Genomic DNA, 27,504 nt, shown 5'->3' with positions numbered 1-27,504 from the left:
ATCGGGAAAAGAGTTTCTTTCCCAACGGCAAACAAACACACACACACACACACACACAAACACACACACACACACACACACAAACACACACACACACACACACACACACACACACACACACACACACACTGCTAATCACTAAGGAATCACTGCCAGCATAAAAAAAAAAAAGATTTGATCAATGTACACTAGCATGTAGATAACCTCAAAGCTAATAGACTTGAAGCAAAAAAATATATTTTGATTTCATAAAGTTTTTGTGTATAAGTTGTTTTATTTAAGAAATAGGAAAATTAAAGTTTGAGAGAGTTTGGAAAATAGACGGTTTGTTTTTGATGTCTCAATAGTTTCTTTCAGCAGCAGCAGGTTGTTAAATCTCACATAGAGACACTGAGGCATCATAAACCCTGAATCCAGCATAGAGGGGTTCAGTGAATGTGGTGTTGTATGTGTGTATGTGTGTGAATGTGTGTGTGTCAGAGACGCTGTAGAAGGACAGAGTGCCAGCTGACTCATCCACATACACTCCTACTCTATTAGAGGATGAAGGGGCTGGTATGTCAATGTTCTTATTTTTGTGCCAGACAGTGAATCTGTTTTTACAGCAGTACAGACACCAGGATTTATCACTGAATGTAAACCAAGAGTCACTTCCTCCTTTTCTGCTGACTCCTTTATACGTCACTGCTATATAAGCCCAGCCGCTCCATTCAGCCTCCCAGTAACAGCGTCCAGTCAGACTCTCTCGACACAGAACCTGCTCACAGATCTCAAATCGCTCTGGATGATCAGGATACGGCTGCTCCTCCTGAACATGTGTCGCTGTTCTGTTCTCCTCAGACAGGATGAGATGAATGTTTGCTGTGTTTGGATCCAGTGTGAGATTACAGGCATCTGAACATAAGAAGAGAGATCAGAACTACAGTACATGAAGGACAACTTTAGAGCTGTATGTGAAAGAGAGAAAAGACCTACATTTTCTCAGTCCTGGTGTGATTCTTAAATGTTCTCCATGATCTAAACTAGAAAGAGACAAATATGAAGGACAAATGATAAATGTTTGATTATTAAAAGTGTGCCAGAAGCAGTGAGTATCAATGAATAATTCTCAAAATGAGACATGCAAAACAGGAAAACAAGAGCCAAATACAGTATAATTAATTCTAGAGTGTTAAGGCCTGTTCACATTAAGGATGATAACTATAACAATAAAAATATAGTTCTAAAAATAAAAGAATAGCATAGTTCACACCACAACTACAACGATAACAGCGCAGAGAAACACTATCTTTGGAATCAGGGCTCTAAACTGGTTCAAGGAATGAAAATAAAAACAGGAAACTAATGCAATTTTAACAGGAACATAAAAAAAAAAAACCTTCTGAATGGAAATGCTTATTTTAAATGCCATTATCCGGTTAATAATGTTATTTTATCATTCTGTTTCAGATTTTTAGTTAAGAGTCAATCAAATATAAATTTAAATAATAATTTTAATAGCTGTTGGATCACATGAGTTATATCCAGCGTGGTGTGTTCTGATACCAGTGAAAATTGCAGGTTAGTGTAGAGCAGGGGTGTCAAACTCAGTTCCTGGAGGGCCACAGCCCTGCAGAGTTTAGCTTCAACCCTAATTAAACACACCTGATCAGCTAATCAAGTCCTTCAGGCTTATTTGAAAACTGCAGGTGTGTGTGTGTTGAAGCAGGGTTGGAACAAAACTATGTAGGGCTGTGGCCCTCCAGGAACTGAGTTTGACACCTGTGGTGTAGAGCTCGTATTCTGGAATTCAAAATTTTTTTCTACTTAGTTGTCAAGATGAAGTGCTATGCACAGACTATATTGGCTATGATTAGACAGCAAATACCTGACTAAGACACTCTTCTCCACTCCTTAAATACATAAAACATTAGCCTTTACACACATTGTGTTTTGAATAAAGAAAACGCTGTACTTAGAAGCAGTTCTTTATTTACCCCTGCACTGAAAACATGCAGAGACAGTCTCCAAAATATGTGCAAGACTTCATTCACGATTGAGGCAGATGAAGCTTCTGTATGAGGTTTTGCCATTAGTTTCCACTCGAGTTAAGCTCTTAGTATAAAGTTCAATTCAAGCTCTATTATAAAGTAAAGGCACATTTCTTTTTTAAAATACATTATTAACCAGTAGTTTTTCTAATCAAACCATTTTCAGAACGATAATGTTAAAGAAGGAATGTCACGGCAGACTAAAAACAAAAGGTGTGAGGACTCAAATGCTGGAGAAAATAAGAATTTATTAATGAAAACACAAAACAAACCCACGAGGGGGAAAACAGAACTAAGTAAATACAAAAACAACAACAGACTAAGAAAACTCTGGAAAATCTCGGGGAACAGGAAACAAAAGACAACGTACCGACACAGACTGCACACAAGAGGGAACTAATAAAGGGAAACTAATCAGGAGGGAACAGGTGGATAAACTCAAACAATAATCAGATAACAAGGGGGAGGGATCAGACAATAACACGAGCACATGGCCCAAAATAACAAAACACCCATGTGCAGCACAAGACAGGACAGGCATGTGACAAGGAACACATGAACCGAAACGTTAAATGACTGATTCTGCTCGGAGTGAACCGATTTAATTTTATCCCCGTTTTTAAGCCCTGGTTGGAATCACTTTCAGAATGATTTTTTCCAACTGATGAACAATAAAAACACAGACAACCAATCAGAATCGATCATGCTTTAAAGAGCTTGAGCATTTAAAACGACATAACTGCAGCGCGCTTATAATAAACAAAATGTTATTGTGTATAGACGTTATAGATGTGCTGTGTTTGACAGAAACCTGGCTAAAAACAAATGATTACATTACTTTAAATGAGTCCACCCCACAAGATTACTGTTATAAACATGAACCTCGTCTGAAAGGCAAAGGGGGAGGAGTTGCTGTAATTTATAGTAATATTTTTAGAATTACTAAGAAGTCTAGTTTCAAATATAATTATTTTGAAGTGTTGGTGCTTAATATAGCAATATATAGTGTAAATGATAAATCACGTTTAACATTTGTGCTGGCTACTGTATACAAGCCACCAGGGCACCATACAGACTTTATCAAAGAATTTGCTGATTTTCTATCAGAGTTAGTATTGGCTGCAGATAAAGTCCTAATTGTTGGTGATTTTAATATACATGTAGATAACGAAAAAGATGCATTGGGATTAGCATTTAAAGACATTCTGAACTCTATTGGAGTGAGGCAACACGTGTCAGGACCTACTCATTGCCGTAATCATATACTTTAGATCTAATATTGTCACATGGAATCAATGTTGATGCTGTTGATTTATAAATAAAGGTGACTTGACTTGACTAAACCTTGGGATAAGATCTGTGACTCACTTTTTTGCCATAACAACTGTGTTGTATAAACAGACAGTTACAATAGCCAGAGAAAAACAAATGATATAAAGTCAAAAGTCAAGAGCCCAACTAAAGCAAACACTGATCTCCATAATGGTGACTGCAACATTATATTATTTTCAATAAATCATCAACATCTAAACCTCTGTTAATTCTCAGTAAGACGTATTGAGATTCTGTAGACATATGACAGGAATAAAGTCAGTCTGGTTAGTAATAAGTGGAGTTGGTAATGCTGTTTTAGTTGTTTAATCCTCCTCTGCTGAGATCTTCAGAGATCTGTTAGTGTTTAATGATCTGTTGGGATTTAAAGGGTTTCTGTCGTCTGAGTTTTGTGGGTCACCATTGTGCTGAAGAGAAGAGCATGTGCTTCAGTCCAGAGGAAGACCAAGAAACACTGATGATATGCTGCATGTTGCTTTATTTAATAAAGCATTGCTTTATTTAGTAATCTATTGCAGTGATAACTATTAACTACTTTGTTAAGTTGATCTTTCTTATAGATATATTCAGTTTAAGTTTTAGTTTGTTAAATACAAATAAATGCACAGACTATCATTGTCCCGACACTCTTTTGTGTGTTTTTTGTGAAACTTACAACTTTGAGTAAAACATCCTTGAGAAATTTAAGCCAATTGTTTTCCACGGTTTCTAAGTACACTCAACTAATTACATTTTACAGTGTAAATATATTATATATATATTTTCCAATATATGAAATTAAATTATATTTAGCGACAATTCCCTATGTATTATTCAATATATTGTAATATATAACACAATCTATTTATGTAATATATTATTTTCAGTATATTTACACCAAATAATATATATATCATAAATATATGGAAATATAAGAGTGAACGGGCCTTTAGAGTGTGGGTTGCACCCTGTCAACACCTGATGGGAGAAATGCATTGTGATTCTTTAAAAGTAAAACCAATAATAATCAGTGATAGTGTATCTACACTAAATGCAGTGCCACACAACGAGTCAGAGACAAGTAAACTGAAACCTTGTTCTATTTCTGACAGACTCCAGCACTTGCACTACTTCAACACAAAAGACAAATTGAATTCAAACATTTGCTTTAATGCATCCTTTGTGGACAGCCTCAAGCTGTTGTGGACTAGCACGATGCATATATCTAGTACTATGCTAAAGTCTTATTTTAGGCACAAATTTAGATGGTTAAAAAACATTTGATTTAAGATGTTTATTCATATATTTTGCTTTAGTAGTAATCAGTAGGAAATATCAATTTACATTTCCAAACATTCTTTACACATATTGTAAAAATGCAGTGACATTTTTGTCTGAACAAGGAGTCTAACTACAGACGGTGTGATCCAGACAGAGATCTGATCTCACCATCATCGAGTCCGTCTGAGATTACATGAAGGGACAGAAAAACGGAAACAGATTAAATCCATAAGAACTGGTGCTTTTTAAAGAGAAAGTGTTGTCTCCAAGCATTAGCAGATTATCATTATTAGTGATCTTGAGTAAAACAAAATGCCCCACATACTTGAGTATCTGCAGTTTGTAGTTTGGATCCTTCAACTTGTGGTTGAGAAGCTGGACTGATTCTCCTGGGTGATTGTAGCTCAGATCCAGCTCTCTCAGGTGTGAGGGGTTTGAACTCAGAGCTGAAGACACAAAACCACAGCCTTCTTCTGTCACCATACAGCCCGACAACCTACAGACACAAAGTCAGATCATCTACAGACATACATACACAGTCAGATCACATATACACACATATCAGCATTATATACCTCAGTATCTCCAGATGACACGTCGGACTCTTCAGTCCATCAGAGAGCAGCTTCACTCCTGAATCCTGCAGGTCATTGTTACTCAGATCCAGCTCTCTCAGGACAGAGTTTGAGGATTTTAGAGCTGATGACACAGTTTCACTATGCTTGGAAGTGAGATTACAGCCAGCTAAACTGGAGCAAAGCACCATTTTCAGTTAATAAATTATTAACCAGGCTATTTTCTCTGCAAATTTCAATGTCAATTTAAATCTTGCAAATGACACAACTTATAATTTCCTTTCAGAGAGGATAATTTCACACTGCAGAAACAGTTTTTAACTTTAATAAAAGTAATTAACTCACAGTGCTTTTCTGCAGTTGATCACAGCTGGTATCAGTCTTCTTCTACCCTCATCTGATGTGTTGTATTTCTTGAGGTCCAGCTCATCCAGCGTCTCCTCTGAGATCTGAAGCATGTAGGCGATTGATGAGCAGTGAGCAGGAGAGAGTTTCTTCTCTGAGTGTTTGTCTGATTTCACAAACTCTTGAATCTCTCTGGACAGAGTGTGATCTTTCACTTCCAGCAGACAGAGGAACAGTTTGATGGATCTTTCAGTGGAGAGTCCATGTCCATCATTGATCTTCTCTTTAATGTACTGTGTGGTTCTCTTGATGATCTCTGAGCTGTTCTCTGTGTGAGTCAGTAGATCCTGTAAGAGTCTCTGATTGGACTCCAGTGAGACACCCAGCAGGAACCGCAGTAACAGATCCAGGTGTCCATTCTCACTCTCAAGGGCTTTATTTACTGCATCTCTATGCAGATTATGCATCACATCACAGAACTGCAATGTGTCAACATTTTTGATTACATAATGATAAAATGCATAGAAAGCAGCGAGAAACTCTTGAACACTCAGATGAACAAAGCTGTAAACTTTCCTCTGATGAATCACAGATTCCTCCTTAAAGATCTCAGTGCAAATCCCAGAATACACTGAGGCGTCAGTGACGTCTATGCCGCTCTCTCTCAGGTCCTCCTCATAGAACATCACATTGCCCTTCATCAGCTGTTTGAAAGCCACTTCAGCAAGTTTCACAATCACTTCTCTGTTGGACTGCAGGAGTTTCTCTGGATCTCTCTCTTCATACTTCTGATTCCTCATGTTGATCTGAATCAGCAGGAAGTGGATGTACATTTCAGTCAGAGTTTGAGGGATTTCTGCACTCAGATCTTCTTCCAGGAGCTTCTGAAACACAGTGGAGGAGATCCAGCAGAAGACGGGTATGTGGCACATGATGTGGAGGCTTCTTTCTCTTCTGATGTGTGAGATGATTCTGCTGGCTTGATGCTCATCACTGATTCTCTTCCTGAAATATTCCTCCTTCTGACGTTCATTGAATCCCTGAATCTCTGTCAGACGGTGGATGTATTTGGAGAAGATCTGATTGACTGCTGCTGGTCTGGAGGTGATCCAGATGAGAGCCGAGGGAAGCAGATCTCCTTTGACGAGGCTTGATATCAACACATCCACTGATGAAGTCTCAGTCACATCAGAAACTTCCTGAGCGTCTGAAAACATCAGTGTGATTCTGCTTTCATCCAGACCATCAAAGATGAACACAACTTTACACTCCTCATAAATATTTGAGTCCAGGTCTTGAAGTTCAGGATGAAAGTCTACAAGAAGTCTATGAAGACTGTACTGATGATTTTGGATCAAGTTCAGCTCTCGAAATGGAAGCACAAACATGAAATCTACATCCTGATTTGCTTTTCCCTCGGCCCAGTCCAGAATGAACTTCTGCACAGAGACGGTTTTCCCGATTCCAGCGATGCCTTTAGTAAGAACAGTCTTGATTTTGTCTTCCTCCTCACATTCAAGTTCATGCAATGGTTTAAAGATGTCATTGCAGTAGATTGGAGTGTCTTGTGAGTTCTGGCTGTTTTCTCCATCTGTAAAACCTCATGTTCTTCATTCACTCCTTCTCTCTCTCCCTCTATGATGTAGAGCTGTGTGTAGATCCTGTTCAGGAGGGTTTCATTCCCCTGTAGTTTCATTCCCTCAAATAATCTCTCATACTTTTTCTTCATGCTGGTTTTGTGCTGGTCTTTGACTCTCTGCAGGTCTCCAGTCTCCAGTGTGTGTGTCTGCAGGCCTTCTTCAGTTTTATCCTGACTGATGTGGGTCTGATAGTGGGATGTAGAGGACGGCACAGATCTGATCAGCCCATGAATCTCCCTCCTGCTGAAAAGAAAAATTAAAAATAAAAGAGCACGGATACAGCGATTGCAATGACTGTTGGAGACCATCAGAAATAAATTGGTTACTGGATATGATTTTGACACCCCCCGTGCAGAGCATATGTTGCATATTTTAGAGTATATTTAGGTGTTATTTCATTGAATTTCTTAAATAATTATTCATCTGACATTGCACTACAGTAAATTAGCAAGTACACGTTTATACTAACAAAGGCTCAAAGGTCATTCTCGCATCACTGAATGTATGGGGTTGCATCATGGATCTGTTACTCTTCACAGACACACCACTGGGTTTTGGAGAATCTGATCTCTGTCTATTCCTCCTACTGATACTGAGAAGAACAAAACAACATTTTACATATACTTTTTGTATAGCTATATTCAATATAAATGACATTAGTAGTTATGTAATACAAAATTCGAAGATTAGATGGGAAGATGTTTCCATTGATGTTCAGTAAACTGTGCCTCTCTGAGATGGTACCAGAGATGCCGCTCACTCACCAACTGGAGGCTTCTGGAATGTACTGTCAGTTACTTTGGATAAAAGTGTCTGCTAAATGCTAAAATAGCTAGTTCTTACCTGAGGTCAGAGGTCACTGTAGCATCTCTGAATGTATGGGGTTGCATCATGGATCTGTTACTCTTCACAGACACACCACTGGGTTCTGGAGATTCTGATCTCTGTCTCTTCCTACTTAAAATACCAAGAAGATAGACAAAAACAGCATTTTACATACACTGTAAAACATTGTCTCGCAAATTAATGTTAAAATTTACAGTTACTTTTATAGTTGTTTACTGCAATCTACAGTATGTTACTGTAAAAATCCCAGGCACTGAATGAAAACTTGAGTTAACTCATTTCATTTGCAGAAATCGACTGCCTTAAATTGACCAACAGCCATACACTAATATTTATAATGTGCTAATAATGTGAGCATATTATTACTGAAAATTGAAATGATTTAATTTTAGTACAGTAAAGATTTTCACTAGATCAGCAACAACAGTCACTGCTTACTGTTTTTTAACTTACAGTTTATTAAGTTAAAATACATTTCGTGGGTGTCACATTCACATTAGTTTGGACTCGTTATGTTTTTTATTCACCTGCCTTCGTCACTCATCGGTTGTCATGGACACTAATTACATTTAGGTGTACACTCATCAGTCACCATCATTAACACCTGTATTTACGTTCAGTTCTGTTTCAGTTCAGTGTCCGGTATCGTCAATGTTAAGTGTGTGTTGCTCTCTGTTCGCCTGTCTGTTGGATCTCTAGTAAATAAACCTTTGTATTGGATTATACGTCTTCCTCATCTGTCTGCCAGCATCCACCCGTGGCAGAATACCGGACCAAACAATTTGAACGCGTTTGTATATTTTTCTTTCCTCCCTATTTTTGTGTTCAGTGTTTTTGTTCCATTTTCCACCTCTGCTTGCACCATGGACTTTCCTGCAGTTCAACTAATGTGCCTTGAGCAGGGAGAATGCTCTCCCGAGGAACATTTAGAAACATTTCTGGATCTCGCACATCAGACCACCTTCCCGGACAACTGCCAGTCAGATTCCTGGATGTCGGACTCAACGCTGCCACACGTGCACAGTTATCTGGGGCGGTTCCTCGAGGGAGCTTCACAACATATGTGGAGTGGGTGCTGGGTGCGTCACTCTCCATCCAGTGCCTAGCCAGAACCATCAGGATGGCGAGGATTGACGAACTGAGCCCACCGCAGGTAGCGTGACGGAGACCGCTGCAATGTATGAGCCCGCACCCACCAGAACGACTGAGGACCACATCGTCACGGAGCCCGAGAAGCGCGTGCCTAACCAGGGCCGGGTTTCCCGATAACGTTGTCTCTTAGCGCGCTACGAAGACTCGTAAGGTATAACTTAACTAAAGGTATACCATTTCTAGGAGTGTTCCCCGAACCATACCTTAGGAAGCTGCTTAAGATATTCCTTCTTATGTGCGACGTTACCCGGTGCTGTCCATGGCGATGCTGCTGAATTGGTTGATATCGATGACTCGAGAATCAATTATTCTCTCGTGCAGGCGCTGTTTCACTGCTTTATGCTAGAAAGCGGTGTTCTTTATAAAAGAAGCACTTCAGAAATAGTTGAAATTACATTTATTAGGACTATTGGATATTATAAAAAATAATCCAAACTATAATAGCCTATAATAGCCTAGCCTACATATTTTTAAATTGTATCATATATTGCTGCCACAATAACCATTTCAAACATTTTACGTGCTTTCATCTCTTTCCCATTTTTGTTCGCTGAGGTGGAGCTGCGATGAAATATTGTTCTTGTAAATACTTTCCAGCATTTCAGTAATAAAAGTGTACATCTTACGTACGGTGCTCGGCAGTGATCAAAAAGGATTTAAACAGTGAATTTTGAATCTCTTCTTGTAAACTCAGAGATGTGGATTCAGACGGCAATTAAATTCCCACACGACCTGTTTGTCAAAAAACAGTAGGAACTAATTTGGCCAGGGATTTTTACGCGGGTTGGGTGAGAAAAAACACTGATATTATGGATTCGGACGGCACTAAAATCACAGACTTACCCCTGTAAATGTTTAAAATACCGGACGAGGCCATGAGAAACAATATTAGCGTATACGAATAGAACTTAACTGACAGTATGCTTTCACTGGCCTTTAAAAGCGCTCTTTTATTAAATTAATAATATAATATATAATAATAATAATATAATTAAAATTCTAACAACAATCAGTGTGATTGACAATTTTATTCTTTGCATGAAAACACTTGAATTAGCCTAACTGAACACTGTCTGTGTGTATTAAAACTTCAGAATTATTTTCATATAGACCTGCAACAGTGATAAGGTAAAGCTAAGAGTGGTCCAGACCAACCTTACGAAAGTGTGACTTACAGAAGATATACTTAGCGTACGAACGTGTCGGGAATCGTGCCATAAGGTTAAGAGAGAGGTTAAGGAATAGGTTAAGAAGTACTTAGCGATAAGAACGTTTTGGGGAACCGGGCCCAGGTGTGTGAGCCGGCCCTCATCAGTATTCCTCCATGGCTCCTCCCTCCGTCAACACCGCCGTTATGGTGTTATGTAAGGAATAATTAACGACAGGCCAATTGACAATTGACGATTGACGACTAATGAATTATTAGAAAAATAATGCACACCCGAGGTGGTAATGCGGTCACGACGCGAAGCGGAGTGGCCATTACACCTCGGTGTGCATTATTTTTCTAATAATTCAACGGCCTGAAGTCAATTATTCCGCTTATACTACAGTTACCACACCTCGAAACAGTGTTCAGATTATGTATTTCAAGACGTTTGTAAAGTTTTTGTCATTAAAACGCTCTTGTATGTAGGTCTAATTTCTTACGCATCTAATCCCATGCCTCCGTTGCTAATTCCAAAACGTCATTTTAGAGTTAGTAACGGAGGTTTGAGCCACTGATAGCAGACTAATGCTGGGACACACGACTAGCTGACACAGAGTTAGTAACGGAGGTTTGAGCCACTGATAACAGACTAATGCTGGGACACACGACTAGCTGACACAGAGTTAGTAACGGAGGTTTGAGCCACTGATAGCAGACTAATGCTGGGACACACGACTAGCTGACACATTCTCTGACTGTTTTCATCGACTGCAGCAGATTTTAAACACCGACTTTGAACACAGACTGAACGCGCTGAACACGCGTTTGGGCATGATCAGTCATACGTATCAAATTACATTCATAACCGGCCTTAAAGTGTGTCCCCGGCTTTATGCAGTTATTAATGCAGTTATTAGAGAGAGATGTTGCAATAATGAGACAGAAAAGCATGTGCGTCAATATTATTATTTATTTATTAATTTAATTCATTTTAATTAATTTGTTTATTCTTTTTTTTTTTTTCATTGACAGATGACAGTAGACTATAGCCAAATAAATGAAACACAAAGCCATTTTAACAAGTGGGCCTATCAATAATAATTTATTTGTTATTATCTGCAATAAAAATCCGTACTGCAGGACTATCCATTTATTTAGCCTATATTCAGTTTAATTTTCTATTGATTATAATATAAATAGGACTATATACTTTATTTATTAAAATTAAACTGCATGTTTCTATTGATTGTGAAGCTAGACATTGAAAATTGCAGATCAAGCGCATGGGGCTAAATGCTTTTTCTTGTTATGAATTGTATCCTATTTTCCGTTATTACAGTTAACTACGCGAAGTGATATGGAACTGTAATGCGGTCAAGACCTGCCTGGAACTACTTTAGCTGTGCGTTTCCCTGAAAATAATGCACACCTTAGAACGTTCGTCAACCAATCAGATTCAAGCATTCAACGGCCCTGTAGTATAAGTATTGATATCATAACCATCATATAGTCTATTGATTCACTGATCTCATCCAGTGTTTAATTCCTTATCAAAAGTGTTACATTACCACCACTGTGAAGCTTCAGCAAGAGTTCCAACAGCAATCAGTTATTATGAAGGATTTTTAAAAACACATCATACAAAAAAAAAAAAAAAAAATAGCTATAGAGTCATTTAGACACAAAGATATCAAAAATCAGCGCATGAATCTCAACAATGGTGGCAATAAAAAAAGACCATTCAGCTGCATAATTTATTCATGCTGAGGTGCATGCTGGGAGATTTGCACAATGCTGGCATCCACCGTGCATTGCAACATGAAACTTTTGATTGTCACGATTGTTGAGATTCATATGCTGATTGTTGATGTCTGTGTGTGTCTGAGTCATGCAGGAGTTCAAAATGTTTTATGCCCTATATGATTGTAATATCCTTCAAAACAACTCACTGCTGAAGCATTGCTGGATCTCATGCTGTAGATTCACAGAGATACTATAATCAATAAATATAAAATTAAAATACCCATTAAATCAAAGATTAGACATAGGGAGAGATCAGTGAATCAGAAAAGTCCAAGATGATTACAGCATCGTCACAACAGCCAAAAACACCTGATCAACTTCATCTTGGCTTTTTCTTGCCATAACAAATGTGTTTTATAAACTCATTGTCACAGCAGCAGGAGAAAAACTAATGTTAAAAAGTCAAGGGTCAAGAGCCCAACTAAAGCGAACACTGATCTCAATTATAGTCATAGTTTCATTGTTATAGTTATCAGCATAACATATGTGGATTGCAAAAACAGTTAAAGCAGCCAGAGAAACAAAAAACTGATGTTAAAAAGTCAAGGGTCAAGAGCCCAACTAAAGCGAACACTGTTATTCTTCACATCTAAACCTCTGTTATTTAGATAAGTGTCAAATGCTAAAATAGCTAGTTCTTACCTGGGGTCAGAGGTCACTGTAGCATCACTGAATGTATGGGGTTGCATCATGGATCTGTTACTCTTCACAGACACAACGCTGGGTTCGGGAGATTCTGATCTCTGTTTCTGCCTCATGCTGATACAACCAAAAAATTTAAATGAAATTTTAGACCCCCTTACACCCCCCCCCCCCCCCCCAAATAAAAAGGTTTCTGCTCATCATAAGTCATTCTGGAAAGACACATAATCAACATATATTTAAATAGCTGAAACTTGGGAAGAATTACTTAAACTGTTTTTAATATGGAGATATATATGCTCAAACATAAAAAAACAAAAATAAAAATACTGAGAATATAATTTTCAAATGTATAAAAATATTATATATTTTATAATATATTTATAACAAGTTATAACCACAATTACGGTGAAGCCACAAGTGTGCTCATGATTCACCTCAAATCTGAGGATGATATGTCTAAAACTATGCAGTTTATGGAACATTTTCTAAGACCATGTAATGTGAGAAGGCTAATAAAATGCTAATGAAATGATTTATGGCCCCTATAACTCCCCTGCACTCTAATGTCTGGCGCGGAGAATTGCCCATTCTCGATTAAAATGTTCTCTCTCCACGAATGTTAGCATCTCTGCTGGTATGAGACTTAATCTTCTTTTTTCTTCTATCATTATTCTTTGTTTGTATTCAGCCATTATGTGTGTCGAGTGTTTGTATTAACTTCTAATCTAATATGGATTTTGGTCATATAATGTTGTTGAAGTATGTTAAATTTAGCATTTTTTACACAGCTAATCGCTACACCTGTGTAACAGAGACAGGGGTGCCACAAAGAGGCCCCAACAGCAGCAGCACCACTGCTCTGAATGTACCGGCAGATGGAGGCGAAAAAATGAAGTGACGTGATGATGAGGTCAAAAGTTCAGTGTTTAATCCAATAGGTGCAACTGGTATTTACAGTGAAAATCCAAAGAAAAAAAAAACTAATCAAACAAAAATAAATAAAATAAACTGTTTAAAGTTATCTGCACACAAAATTTGGCTATACCAGTAAATCGGCCCAAAAACAGAGCAATAACTCCCAAACACTCACTCTACGAGCTCCCTCATTTTCATCACGTAAGTGAGGATGTTCGTTCTCTTTGGATTGTCTGTCGCCTCCCAGCTCTCTTTCAGGACATCTAGAGGACCTCTTACTTGGTGGGCGTATAGCAATTCAAACGGAGAGAATCCTGTAGAAGCCTGGGGTACTTCACGGTAGGCGAAAAGGAGGTACGGCAGCCATTTATCCCAGTCTTTGCCAGAGTCTGAAACAAACTTTTTTAACATATTCTTTAGAGTCTGATTGAATCTTTCAACAAGACCATCAGTCTGAGGGTGATATGGGGTTGTTCGTACTCTCTTAATGCCCAATAGCTGATAAACTTGTTGTAGTGTGCGACTCATAAAGTTAGTGCCCTGGTCTGTCAGAACCTCTTTTGGTATGCCTACTTGCGAAAAGAATTTCAACAAGGCTGAAGCTATCTGCTTAGCAGTAACATCTCTCAAGGGATATGCTTCAGGGTATCTCGTGGCATAATCTGAGATTACTAGAATAAACCGGTTTCCTGCCTGACTTCTCTCAACTGGTCCAACAACATCCACTCCTATTCTCTCAAAAGGTACGTCAATCACAGGCAAAGGGATTAGTGGTGCATAAGCAGGAGTCCGACCAGTAGTGAGTTGGCATTCAGGGCATTTTTGGCAGTATTCTTTAATGTCTGTGTACATTCTGGGCCAATAAAATCTTTTAGAGATTCTCCAACATGTTTTTGCGAACCCTAAATGACCTGACCATGGAATGGAATGACCTAACTGTAACACCTCACTTCTTTGTGCATTAGGTACAACAAGTCGAAGATCTCCCTCTTTAGTCTGCTTATACAGGAGTTCATGTTTCAACACAAAAGCATCCTCAAGTAATACATCAGAGTCTTTCTTCTTCTTAACCTGATCAAAACATGTGGCTAGGGTTGGGTCTTCCCTCTGCAGCTGGGCTAGACCATTCGGAATCACAATGTCTGACTCACATAACTCAGGTTCAGCAATATCCTCGTTAGCCTGTTCTGAGGTGTCCATCAAGTCTGTTACCCAATCTTTACGCTGTTGCAACCTGTTGTCTTCTGTTGTTCCTGACTCAGTCTCAATATCAGCTGAACAAAAAGGCAAGGTTTGTAAGGGATCGTCTAGGTCTGGGTTGTGTGTTGTCTGCACTGCCTGCTTTGACTGAGCCCTTGTCACTACCCCACACCATTCTGTGTCCTGTAGTAATTCAGCCAACACTGGCATATCTGTGCCAAGGAGGATGGGATAGGGAAGAGTCTCAGCAATTCCAACCTTCATCAGATAAGACTGATTCAAGACTTCAATATACACTTCTGCAGTAGGCAATGGAGTGTTGTCACCATGTACACAACAAACAGTAACTGTTTCTGTGTCATTCCAGTCTTGTCTGGGCACATATCTGCTCTGCACTAGCGTATATGTACAACCAGTATCTACCAAGGCTAATACTGGTCTACCATTTAACAAGACAGATCTAATTGGCTGTGAGTTGCATTTCATGGGGGATGACTGAACTGAATGAGGAACATAACAAAGGCTTGCCGTTTTCGGTTTCTTCAGGGGGCAAAGAGGTCTAGTATGGCCTGGCTGTCCACAATGATAACAGACAACATCCTCCTTAACTACACTTTGTGAAGTTACATGCGGAGTAGTGGCTTTACTTTGTGTGAGTCTTAGGATTCTATCTTGAGAGTTTGAACAGCTCCCCAACCCCTCAGACTTACCCCTGGCCGAAGGGAGGATTCCTGCATAGCGGAAATTTCCTGCTCCTTTACGGGCTGTGATATATGCCTCTGCTAGTCTTGCAGCCTCAGCAGCAGTCGTTGGATCACGCTCCTTGACCCAAGTCCTCACGTCTGGGTACAAAACCCGTAAGAACTGTTCCAGAACAAGGGCCTCCATAATATCATCTTTATTGCTGCTGGAATAGTGCACCCACTTGCAAAAAAGGTCCTTCAGTCTGATGTAAAGCTCCTGTGGCGACTCGTCGACCGGGGTATTTAGGTTACGGAACCTCAGTCTATAAGTTTCAGCATTGATTTCATACTTTTTCAGTATTACTGTCTTAACAACATCATAGTCTTGTGTATGTGAAGGGTCCATTGCAACAAACGCAGCTCTGGCCTTACCAGTTAGCAACGGTATAAGGTGAATGGCCCAGTCTTCTTTAGGCCACTGGTACACCTCTGCCAGTCTCTCAAATGTCAGCAAATAGTGCTCAATATCATCGGAGTCCTCCAGTCTCGCAAGCCGTGGCTCCCGGTCTATCACCCTTGGTGCTGGTTTGTCGGAAACTGCTCCATGACTGATACGTTCCATGTCAAGTTGCATCTGTGTGACATGGTGACTGAGCACTTTAAAATTTTGTTCTCGTCGGACTGTCTCTCTTTCTTGTCGATCGTCTCGATCTTTTTGATATTCCATAAAGGACTTAAACATCTGCGCCAGAGCGGTAACAGCAGTATCAGCTCCAGCCCCAGAAACCATTGTAGACTTTACTCCTTCATCTGGATCCTCCTCCACTTCACTCTGTTCCACATCCGGCCTTGTGCTCTCATCAGGCTGATTCCTTGTCTTTGGTGGCATTGCATAAAAACAAGAATGTCCACGTCACCTCAGCGGTACAAAAAACTTCTGACACCAACTGTCTCTGTTACAGTTGGTGTCAGAAGTGGGATCACATATATCTGCGTTAACTGGTGTAAAACTATGCGCAAAACAGATAGTGTGTTAAGATGTTTGTGTGAAAGTGTCTGTATGTATGCATTTTCTCAGTTCAGTGTCATACTAAGAGTCTTTTCCAAAATAAGAGTCTCTAGTCACAGATCCTCACTGTGACAACCTGCTAAGCATTTATAACATCCATTAAAAATACCCCAAATTGCATGAAAATCACACACATAACATACTATCGTAATCGTGTGTTTATTCTCTTCATTGTCGATGAGTAGAAATGTTTCTTTGGCTCTGTTTTTCACTGAGCTGCGATGGAGGAAGTTTACACAGGACGTGGTTATGCAGAAGGCAGGAATTATGCATGTAAGATGATTGACAGCTCCAGATGGAATCAGCGTGTCATAAACCCACGCAACGCAAAACCCGGAAAAGAACAGACAGACATCGCTCTGTACCCTGTTTTAGGTCAGTTCGCAAAAACGGTATACTGTATGATGAAATATTTTGCAAACGTGAGAATAAATCCACATTTCTCCAAATATGCACACTTTTGGACTAAAAGCCTTAACGGAAGCTGTTCAGTGGAGATGTGCGAACACAAATAAACCACAGCAGACGTGACTATAATTATGTGCGTTTTTATTCCATTCAAAATATCATAAGTTACAGATTTATTATTTTCCACTCCTAACATAAATTAAGAAATTACTGTCACTGCAACTGAGTCTTTTCATTGAGTTTTAATGTGCAATGTATGACTATGATCTGAGGCCGTCGTCGATGCGGTGATGGTGAAGGGGTTAATCTCTTAATCTCTTAAACAGTATAACTTTAATGCTATAATATGGGTACTTGAACTTGGACTCGGATTTGAGTACAACTTTTTGCGGATTTTTACTCTGACTTGATCCAGACTTGAGTGTTTGAGACTTGAAAAATGTGTCCGAGTCCAAGGATTCGGTGAAATATGCTCCGGACAGTTGACAGAAGTGTCACTGGCGAGATCGGGTCAGAACTGCATTGTCACGAAAGTCAATCATTCGCATGTGTTTTTAAGTCTTGCCTGTTTATACAATCAATTTGATACTTGCAAGCTGTGTAAGACGAGTTCATGCTCACTGAAAGCGCCTATCAGTCAGCGTGCGAATACCGAATTAAATTCTCTTTCGTGTCTTATTGTGCTTTTACACACTTCAAAATGAACAAAGCTATGTCAAAATGCTGTCTCAGTGAGTAATCACAGCCAGTTGTCTTAAAGGAACACGCCAACCTTTTGGGACTTTATCTTATTCCCCGTATCCCCCAGAGTTAGATAAGTCCACACACACCCTTCTCATCTCTGTGCGTGCCGTAACTCTGTCTGACGCACCCACCGCTAGCCTAGCTTAGCACAAAGACTGGAGGTAAACGGCTACAGCTAGCATACTGCTCCCAATAAGTGACAAAATAATGCCAACATTTTCCTATTTACATGTTGTGATGTGTATAGCCACAGAGTGTACGAATAACGAGGTCACATGAGACACAGCCATCTTCTAACCGTACACACACTGGGAACTATATTCTCAGAAGGCGAAGCACTGCTACTTCTGCGGAGTGATTTGCTCCGTAGTGAAGCCACGTGGAGAGGAGCAGAGAGTTCCTCAGAGTTGGAGTAAATCACTCCGCAGAAGTAGCAGTGCTTCTTAAATTCCAAGGCACTTTGGGAAGGGTTGGAAAGATCATTCCATCAATGAGGGTCGATGAAAGTGAAGGTTCAGGAAACCATGAGACACCAATCATTCAACAACCACACAGGCTTCAGGAATGCACTGTGAGTTACTCTGGATAAAAATATCCATATATAGGGGCTATAATGTGACAATATGTGCTAAATGCAGAAATGAGCAGTGTGTTACCTGGGGTCAGATGCCACATCACTGAGGGCCGAGGGCCGATGCTTCTCGGACTGATCACCGCTCGACACAGCCGGTGGAGAACTCATTTCAGAGTCAGCGTCCTCAACAACAGCGTCCTCAACAACAGCGTCCTCAACAACAGCGTCCACAGCGTCCTCAACAACAGCGTCCTCAACAACAGCGTCCTCAACAACAGCGTCCTCAACAACAGCGTCCTCAACAACAGCGTCCACAGCGTCCTCAACAACAGCGTCCTCAACAACAGCGTCCTCAACAACAGCGTCCTCAACAACAGCGTCCACAGCGTCCTCAACAACAGCGTCCTCAACAACAGCGTCCTCAACAACAGCGTCCTCAACAACAGCGTCCACAGCGTCCTCAACAACAGCGTCCTCAACAACAGCGTCCACAGCGTCCTCAACAACAGCGTCCTCAACAACAGCGTCCACAGCGTCCTCAACAACAGCGTCCTCAACAACAGCGTCCACAGCGTCCTCAACAACAGCGTCCTCAACAACAGCGTCCACAGCGTCCTCAACAACAGCGTCCTCAACAACAGCGTCCTCAACAACAGCGTCCACAGCGTCCTCAACAACAGCGTCCTCAACAACAGCGTCCTCAACAACAGCGTCCACAGCGTCCTCAACAACAGCGTCCTCAACAACAGCGTCCTCAACAACAGCGTCCTCAACAACAGCGTCCACAGCGTCCTCAACAACAGCGTCCTCAACAACAGCGTCCACAGCGTCCTCAACAACAGCGTCCTCAACAACAGCGTCCACAGCGTCCTCAACAACAGCGTCCTCAACAACAGCGTCCACAGCGTCCTCAACAACAGCGTCCTCAACAACAGCGTCCACAGCGTCCTCAACAACAGCGTCCTCAACAACAGCGTCCTCAACAACAGCGTCCTCAACAACAGCGTCCACAGCGTCCTCAACAACAGCGTCCTCAACAACAGCGTCCTCAACAACAGCGTCCTCAACAACAGCGTCCTCAACAACAGCGTCCACAGCGTCCTCAACAACAGCGTCCTCAACAACAGCGTCCACAGCGTCCTCAACAACAGCGTCCTCAACAACAGCGTCCTCAACAACAGCGTCCACAGCGTCCTCAACAACAGCGTCCTCAACAACAGCGTCCTCAACAACAGTAGACAGACGTTCATGAGTATCTTAGCATACGTATCTAATACATGTGCAGTTCATGTTGTATAAAGATGCTGCAGTTAAAACGGTTTAACCAGTCGTACACTACAGTATCTCAAATCATTCTCATATTATTTGTTGTAGTATAACTGCAGGACATTGCAGAAATACCTTACCCATAATATTGTAATATAATTGAGATTTAAAGTTCCTATTCCTTTATGATTGAATTAACATCATATAATCAACTGTTTAGTGTTTTAGTCAGAACATTGAACTAAATAAAAAAGAGCCTAGTGCACTCATCAACAATAGTGCTCCGCTCAAAGCTACTGTATAACTACGGTACATGTGGTTCCTTGTAGTAGCCTACTTCTAATACAACTAAGCTCCAGTGCAATACAAGTTCAACTCAATTCAGCAAATGCTGTCAAAGGGATAGTTCACAAAAAAAAAGAAGAAGAAAAAAAGTATATTTGTAACCAAGCAGAACCCATTGACTACCATAGTATCCCCCCCATCCCCCCCCCCCCCCCCCCTCCTACTATGGTAGTCAATGGGTGGCTAGTTCTGCTTCTTCCAAATATCGTCCTTTGTGTTCAGCAGAATAGAGAAATGTATACAAGTTTGGAACAACTTGAGGGAGAGTAAATGATGACAGAATGTTCATGTTTTGTTGAGCTATCCCTTTGTGTTCAGCAGAACAGCAGGATTGACTGCAGAACGGACACAGCACAGAGTTAGTTTAGCTTTCGCTGCGGTCGCTACACTGTGAGGAACACTCACGTACACAAGTGATAAACTGCTGTAAATTGTAGTAATTTGGATGCAGTAAAAGTGCAGAATTATTCAGCAATGTCCTTTTAATACTGTGTCGAATTTATCACACTTGAACTAAAAGCGAATTCTCGTCACACTCACTGGGTCATTATCATAACTGTACGTTCAACACTGCAAATAAAAACGTGTCATAACGATTACAAATCAGTCATTTTGTTCAGAGCTGTAAGCTGTCGAAATATAATGATCCGGGTTTGAATCACATTCAAGGAACACCAAAAAGCAGCTCATTTTTATACATGACATGAAGAATACATTTGAACTTACCACAAACGAAAGCTTCGGAATGGCATGTCCTCTTTTACTTTCGTTTTTATACCGTATGTTTAACATCGCATTCTCAGAGTCTCAGAGCAGTGCTTTAACGCAGAGGTTCTCAACCTTCTGGAGCTACATTTTATATGGTGTATTTTTGTTGTTTGGAGATGCGAGATGTACAGTTAAAGACGCTATAGAAAATAAAGGTTACTATTAAATATATCAATATACAACCTAATCTATAATATGTTTTTGAGATAGACTTTTTTTGCTAGTGTGTTTTTATTATATATATATGTGTGTGTGTGTGTGTGTGTGTGTGTGTGTGTGTGTGTGTGTGTGTGTGTGTGTGTGTAAGGAATAACTGCCATTGAATTATTAGAAAAATAATGCACACCCGAGGTGGTAATCCGGTCACGACGCGAAGCGGAGTTGAGGATGCAATAATATGAGACAGAGAAGCATGTGCGTCAATATTATTTAATTTATTTATTAATTCATTCGTTTTAATTCATTCGTTAATTTTATTTTTCTATTATTGATAGTAGGCTGTAAAAACCCGTGCAGCAGGACTATCTATTTATGTATATTCAGTTCAATGTTCTATTGGGACTAGCCTATAGGTTATTATCCAATACTGCCGTCGCCCAGTTGTTAAAAATTTCATGTTCACTATAAATATTAAAATTTACTTCCGGAAAATCAAAATCGTCTGTCTTTTTTTTTTTTTTCTTGTTATGAATTGTATCCTATTTTCCGTTATTACAGTTGACTGCGCGAAGTGATATGGAGCTGTAATGCGGTCGAGACCTGCCTGGAACTACTTTAGGCCGGGGACACACTGCGACACGCAAGCGTGTTGGAAGCGTTTCCAGGCAAAATAGAATAGGAAAAGATGTTTATATTTCATTTTGACACGAATACATATTAATAAATGTCATTTTGATGTTTGAAAGTCTCAAGGTTTTGACGTAAATGCAGATATAAATGTAATTTAGAAAAATATTATCGATTTTCAAATACTGCACAGTCACTGTCAATTTGCTACACAACGAAATATTGTATATTATATAAGCTGCAAAATTTTAAATAGGCCTACCAGTGACATTTTCGATACCACAGCAAAACTAATCAAATCCTTTACTAATAGTCAACTATAAAGTTCAAATGTTATAAAAAAATAGGTGTGCTAAACGTGGAAGTGAGCATGAGTATGGACAATGTGGGGCTAAAATGCTGCAATTGTGGAGGCCAACACAGTGCAGCATACGGTGGATGTGTGAAACAAAAGGAAGCTAAGGAAGTTCAAAAATATAAGATAGCACATAATGTTTCATATGCTGAGGCAATCAAAAGCATTGTGAAAAATAATAATGAAGAGAAACCATCTCCTATCTATCCACCAGAAGTAAGGAGTGCAGATAGACCATGCACAAGCACAGAGAGTAATAGAAATCCTATGGGGAAATAAACCAACAGAACCAGACTTACAGGACAGCTAGTCCAAACTACTGTGAATGCAAGACAAGAATTTCAGATGAGACACTGCTGATAAAGAAAAATGAGTTTATTGCTTGTATGTGTTCAGTGGTCAATGTCACTATGCTACATGTTCAGAAAAGTGATCAAATCAAATCAGTTGTGGAAGCTGCTAATGATATTTTGGGGTTAGTAACAAAGGCAGACGATATTCATAAAGTACTAAACCAGAAGTATGGAGGGTCTCAAAATGGTTAAAGTGTTAATGGTGTTTTTCATTCTCCAGTGGAATAGCGAACGGACAGGAATTTAAAAGATATGTTCGAGAATTGACAAACAAACCAGATATTATATGTATCCAAGAGACATGGTTAAAACCTCATTTAGAATTTATATTGAAAGTATATATAATATAAGAGTTGACAGAGGAAAAGACAGAGGAGGAGGTTCATTTATCAAAGAATGGATCTCATTTAGACACTGAACATGAAAATATAGTTACTGAAATCTATAATGGAGACAAAGGAAAACTAACTGTCATAAATTATTATAACCCATGTAAAGCATTAACAAATGATTTAATGAGAAGCATTAATAAAAGAAGCCATAGAGAAATTTGGTGTGGGGATTTTAATGCTCATAATAGTTTATGGGGAAGTAAATACACAGATTTAAATGGTGAAATATTAGAAGAAATGATAAATGATAGGATGCTAGTATGGTAATGGTACAAGGATAAATATTTACAAGAATGAGACATCATGTATTGACCTCGCTTTGATTGATAGGAAAATAGCCAGCAAGTGTGAATGGGAAGTTGATCATGGCACAAGTATTGGAAGTGATCACTTTCCAATATTATGTAAAGTAGATATTGATTTTAAAATTGATGAAATTAATGTCCATCATAGATGGTGTTTTAAGAAAGCAAACTGGGAGAAATTTTCTGAATGGTGTATAGATGAATTAAATGAAATACACGAGGAAACAGATCAGGGTATTGATGAAATGAATCATAAGTTAAGTATGTTTATCATTGCAGCAGCAAGTCAGAGTATTCCTAACAATATGAGTCAGAAGGGAAACACTAATGTCCCATGGGGGAATGAGGAATGTTCAGGAGCTGTTAAGGACAGAAATAGAGCTTTTAAAAGGTTGCGCGCAACACTTACAATGAACAATCTTATGGAATATCAAAGAGAAAAGGCTTTGGCAAGAAAAGTTATTAAGGAAGCAAAAAAAGAATCTTGGAGACAATTTTGTTCAACAATTGGAAAAGAAACTACACTAAATAAAATGTGGATGATGGTTAAAAAGATGATAGGTAAATATAAACCCCCACATGTTCCTGTCCTAAAGGAAGGACAAAATGAAGCAATTTCAGATATGGAGAAAGCCAAATTACTTGGATACATATTTGCAGAGATTCATAAAGGTAGTCATATGGATGAGTGTTTTAAGAAAAGAAAGGAAGAGATTCTAAATAAAGTCCCACCGGTGGGCGCAAATCCATTACATATTTAAAACAGTAAGTGACTATATTTTCAAAATAAATTACAGAGGAGCCGTAATTTATCAATTTGCAACAAGAAATTTTTCATATTCCTAAGGCGTGTTCAGACCTCTATTTTGAAATAGCAATGAACATTTTTATGTGTTTATTAGAGGTTGAATTCATATCAAAATCTGCCAAACTTCCCATATTACTTCTGAATAGAATGTCTACTTCATAAATTGTATGAAAATTGTGGAAATAATGGTTCAGATCACTCAAACCACATATGGGAATGGAGGCGCCCTTATATGGGCAGTAATGGAGCCTGGTTGTCACCTAGTGAAAAAGTCTGCCTTTGTTACTAACCCCAAACAAAATCTCACTGAAAGCTCATTTTTTTTAACCTAAATTTTGAAACACAACTTGTTCAGATTTTTGACTTTGATTTTTTTTTTTGCAGTTTTAAGCCGGCCGCACACCGGACGCGCAGCTCAGCGCCGCGCAGCGCAGCGCCACGTCTTTTAAATTCGAACACATTATTCTCTATGAGAGTACACACACCGGCGGCGTCTGTCCGCGGCGCCCAGCAACGGCTCAGGACCGTGTTCAAAACCCTGCCGCGCCACACAGCGCCATTTACATAGTTTTATATTAAATTTACATTTATGTGTCTCAAATCGTAGTTAATGTATATACGGACTTAACCCCGTGCTGCAATATACATTTAGTTTTATATTTATTTACAGAAATCAGAAAATTGCTGATGCTAACGGATTTTCAGGTGGCAGTTGTCCTAGACGTGGCGCTGCGCGGCGCTGAGCTGCGCGTCCGGTGTGCGGCCGGCTTTAGAGTCGCCCAGGTTTTAAAAATATATATTTTATATAAAATATGAATAATAATTTTTTTTTACATTGTACATTTCCATAAACTCAAACTTCTATAACTTTTTTCCAGTTTCACTTTCTTAATTTCTTTCACTTCCACAAAAATCTGCCAAATGTCTTCTTTAAATCAAGACCAATTGTACGTCTATATTCCAAAACATTCTTTATTTACAACCATTTAAGTTCGAAATGTGCATTTTCATGTCTACTCAAAAAAAGGGGGGTGACAGTTAACAGGTTAATCCCAGAGAGGGACATATGTCTATATTAGACGCTGAATTTAGTTTATCAGAACTTAAAATGGCTTTAGGTAATACAGGATACTCTTCGCCAGGATGTGATAATATATTAATATATGTTATGTAATGATTAGAAATCTACCTGATAAATTCTTAGGAAAAATTCTTGAATTATTCAATAAGATATGGCAAGAGGGGAAATGACCAAGAGTTTGGAAAAGTGCAACCATCCTTCCATTTCCCAAACCAGGAAAGGATTCTAGCAATCCAGAGAATTACTGACCCATTGCTTTATCATCACATTTAGGTAAATTAATGGAAAAGATAGTAGTGGCACGGTTAAATTATTTTCTAGAATATAAATGTCCATTTAAACCATATCAAACAGGGTTTAGGAAAAGCAAAGCAACTACTGATGCCTTAGTGAAGCTCAGCAATGAAAGAGAGAAGACACTAGTTATGAAAGAGGTCATGGTGGCAGTGCTTTTAGATATTGAAAAAGCTTATGACACTATGTGGAGAGAGGGTCTATTCATTAAATTAGTGGGAGAATGTATAATTAATTATATACTAGACTTTCTATAAGAACGTACAATAAGAGTCAGAGTTGGTAATGGAATAAGTGAAGAGGTTATGGTTGAAAGTGGAATTCCCCAAGGGAGTGTTATTAGTCCCATATTATTTAATATTATGGCAAATGACATATTTGAAAAAGTTGGGGAAAGAAATGAAGGATTGTTGTGTGCCGATGATGCTGTCATATGGAAAAGGGGACGCAACATAGCATACATAACCACAGCTATTCAAAGGGACATACAAGTGTTAGAACAATGACTGGGGATTTAAATTCTCTATTAAACAAAGGTTATGTTTTTTACCAGAAAGAAGATCCCAGAAAGTTATAAAGTTCTGTTATATAATCAATCAATTGAAAGAGAGAAGAAATGTAACTATTTGGGGATGTGGTTGGATGAAAGGCTTACATGGAGACATCATATAGAGCATGTTGAGATCTAATGAGGATGATCACTGGACAGTGTTGGGGAGCAGATAAACAGTCCCTGATGTACATTTATACAGCCTTAATAAGATCTTCCATAGACTATGGATGTGTAGTTTATAGCTCAGCATGTAAAACTGCTTTAAGGAAATTCAAAGCTATAAGAATTGCTTTAGGAGCTATTAAAACAAGCCCCACAAGTGCGTTATTAGAGGAATCTGAAGAATATCCACTTAGTCTAAGATATATTGAGTCGTCTCTAACATACTGGGTTAGGCTGATGGGAAGTATCAATAATCCAGCAATTTCAGTTCTTAATGATTGCTGGGAGTATCACACAGAAAGGGTTTGGCTGGAGCATTACAGTATAGCAGAACTTAATACAGAATTAAAGGATTTAAACTGAGTCCTTCACTGGGTGCGGTTCCCCCATGGTCCCCCATCAGAGAGGGGTGTAGACTAAATAATTCTTTATCAGTATACTCTATTGGGATGGCTGGGTTAATAACAGCCCTTAGGTGGACTGAAGAGGTTAAGACATTAAGACATGACAGCTTTACATAGTCTAGACACAGGTCACTCTTCAAGGGAAGATTTGATTATTGAAATTAAATATTTGTAGTACAGCTCAAGAACCTTGGGATCAGTGTTCAGTTTTGTTGGGTTCCAGCTCATATAGGCATTAAAGGTAATGATAATATTGCAAAAAAGATGTTGGAAAACAAATATATAGGAATTAATGTGCCAATGGGTAAGGGTGAAGCCAAATCCATAATCAAATCAGTAATTGTACAAAAATGGCAAAGGGAATGGGAGGCAGAATTTAATGCCAGACACCATAAATCTCAGAGGAACGTGACCGGGAAAAGGGTTATTTCACTGAGTCTAGACAGAGGAGAAGAAGCGGCTATACCAGACTCAGACTCGGACATACAGGACTAAACTCACCTTTACATGTAGTAGGAAAGGGTAATGGTTTATGCATAGTGTGCCAAGACAGAGAAGATGTTAATCGTGTACTTTTTACTTGTGAGAGTATAGTGATAATATAATAATCTGGCAGGAAATGGAAGAACTCTATTCATGACATTCTGGAAGAAAAGGGAATGACAAGGGAGAGACTTAAAGCTTTAGTTATTTATCTTAATAATACTGGTTTAATGGAAAGAGTATAACTGGCCTCCTTTAGGTTTTTTTCTTTCTTTTGAATTAATAGAAACCTAGACTCTATGACGTGCATGGTACTACACTCTCCTGTACAGTTGGTGGCGGTATACTACAAAATAGTCATCTGCCAAGAAACAGAAGAAGAAGAAGAGCGGGAAAGGAAGTGCATCATCACGTGATCGTTTGTTGAGCCGCCATTGATCGTTACAGACGCTGCTCCGTGTTTAAATGATACTCAGCTAAAACAGCGACGGAGAAGGAGAGTTTGTGACAGCAGCCATGAAGAGGAATAAAGCGGAGGTGGAGCGATATATTTCTGCAGTTCAAAGCTCCTCTCCCTCTCAGAAAGCGGTAAGAAGCGCGAGCCCAGGCCTGGAGGTGTCAGAGATGAGCCGAGCGCGCGCGCTGTCACTCAAACTGACCAACGGAAGTTCAGCGCTAATGTTGACATGTTCAGTTAAACTCTCTTTCACTGCTTTAGCTGAAGGGCATCTTTACAACTAAACTATGAAATCCTTATCGTTATCGTTACCTGTTCTAG

General features: G+C 39.3%; 1 protein-coding gene, 1 long non-coding RNA gene and 1 pseudogene across 6 annotated transcripts in view; 1 reads left to right on the top strand and 2 right to left on the bottom strand.

Moving 5' to 3' along the window:
• Positions 1-5,538: 5,538 nt before the first annotated feature.
• Positions 5,539-18,564, bottom strand: LOC307165012 (NLR family CARD domain-containing protein 3-like; annotated as a pseudogene). Its single transcript, XR_013824082.1, has 5 exons — positions 18,454-18,564; positions 12,776-12,892; positions 8,026-8,136; positions 7,652-7,774; positions 5,539-7,425 (listed from the first exon to the last, which is right to left on the bottom strand). The product of XR_013824082.1 is annotated as an NLR family CARD domain-containing protein 3-like (transcript).
• LOC307165019 lies at positions 13,440-18,199 on the bottom strand. Its single transcript, XR_013822389.1, has 3 exons — positions 17,921-18,199; positions 16,722-17,618; positions 13,440-13,579 (listed from the first exon to the last, which is right to left on the bottom strand). It is a non-coding gene; the product is annotated as an uncharacterized lncRNA (long non-coding RNA).
• An 8,564-nt stretch (positions 18,565-27,128) lies between the features above and the next one.
• ranbp2 (RAN binding protein 2) overlaps positions 27,129-27,504 on the top strand; it is a 73,260-nt gene continuing 72,884 nt past the window's right edge. For all 4 annotated transcript variants that reach the window (XM_079882251.1, XM_079882250.1, XM_079882249.1 and 1 more), the window contains exon 1: positions 27,129-27,314. In XM_079882251.1, coding sequence (XP_079738377.1) covers positions 27,243-27,314 — 72 coding nt within the window. In that variant the 5' untranslated portion in view covers positions 27,129-27,242. The remainder of the gene's footprint in view (positions 27,315-27,504) is intronic.

This window comes from Squalius cephalus (assembly GCF_949319135.1).
Source record: "Squalius cephalus genome assembly, chromosome: 9".
In the NCBI taxonomy this organism is placed as follows: Eukaryota; Metazoa; Chordata; class Actinopteri; order Cypriniformes; family Leuciscidae; genus Squalius; species Squalius cephalus.
Note: the sequence above shows the minus strand (reverse complement) of the source record. Positions and strands in the feature narration are given on the sequence as shown.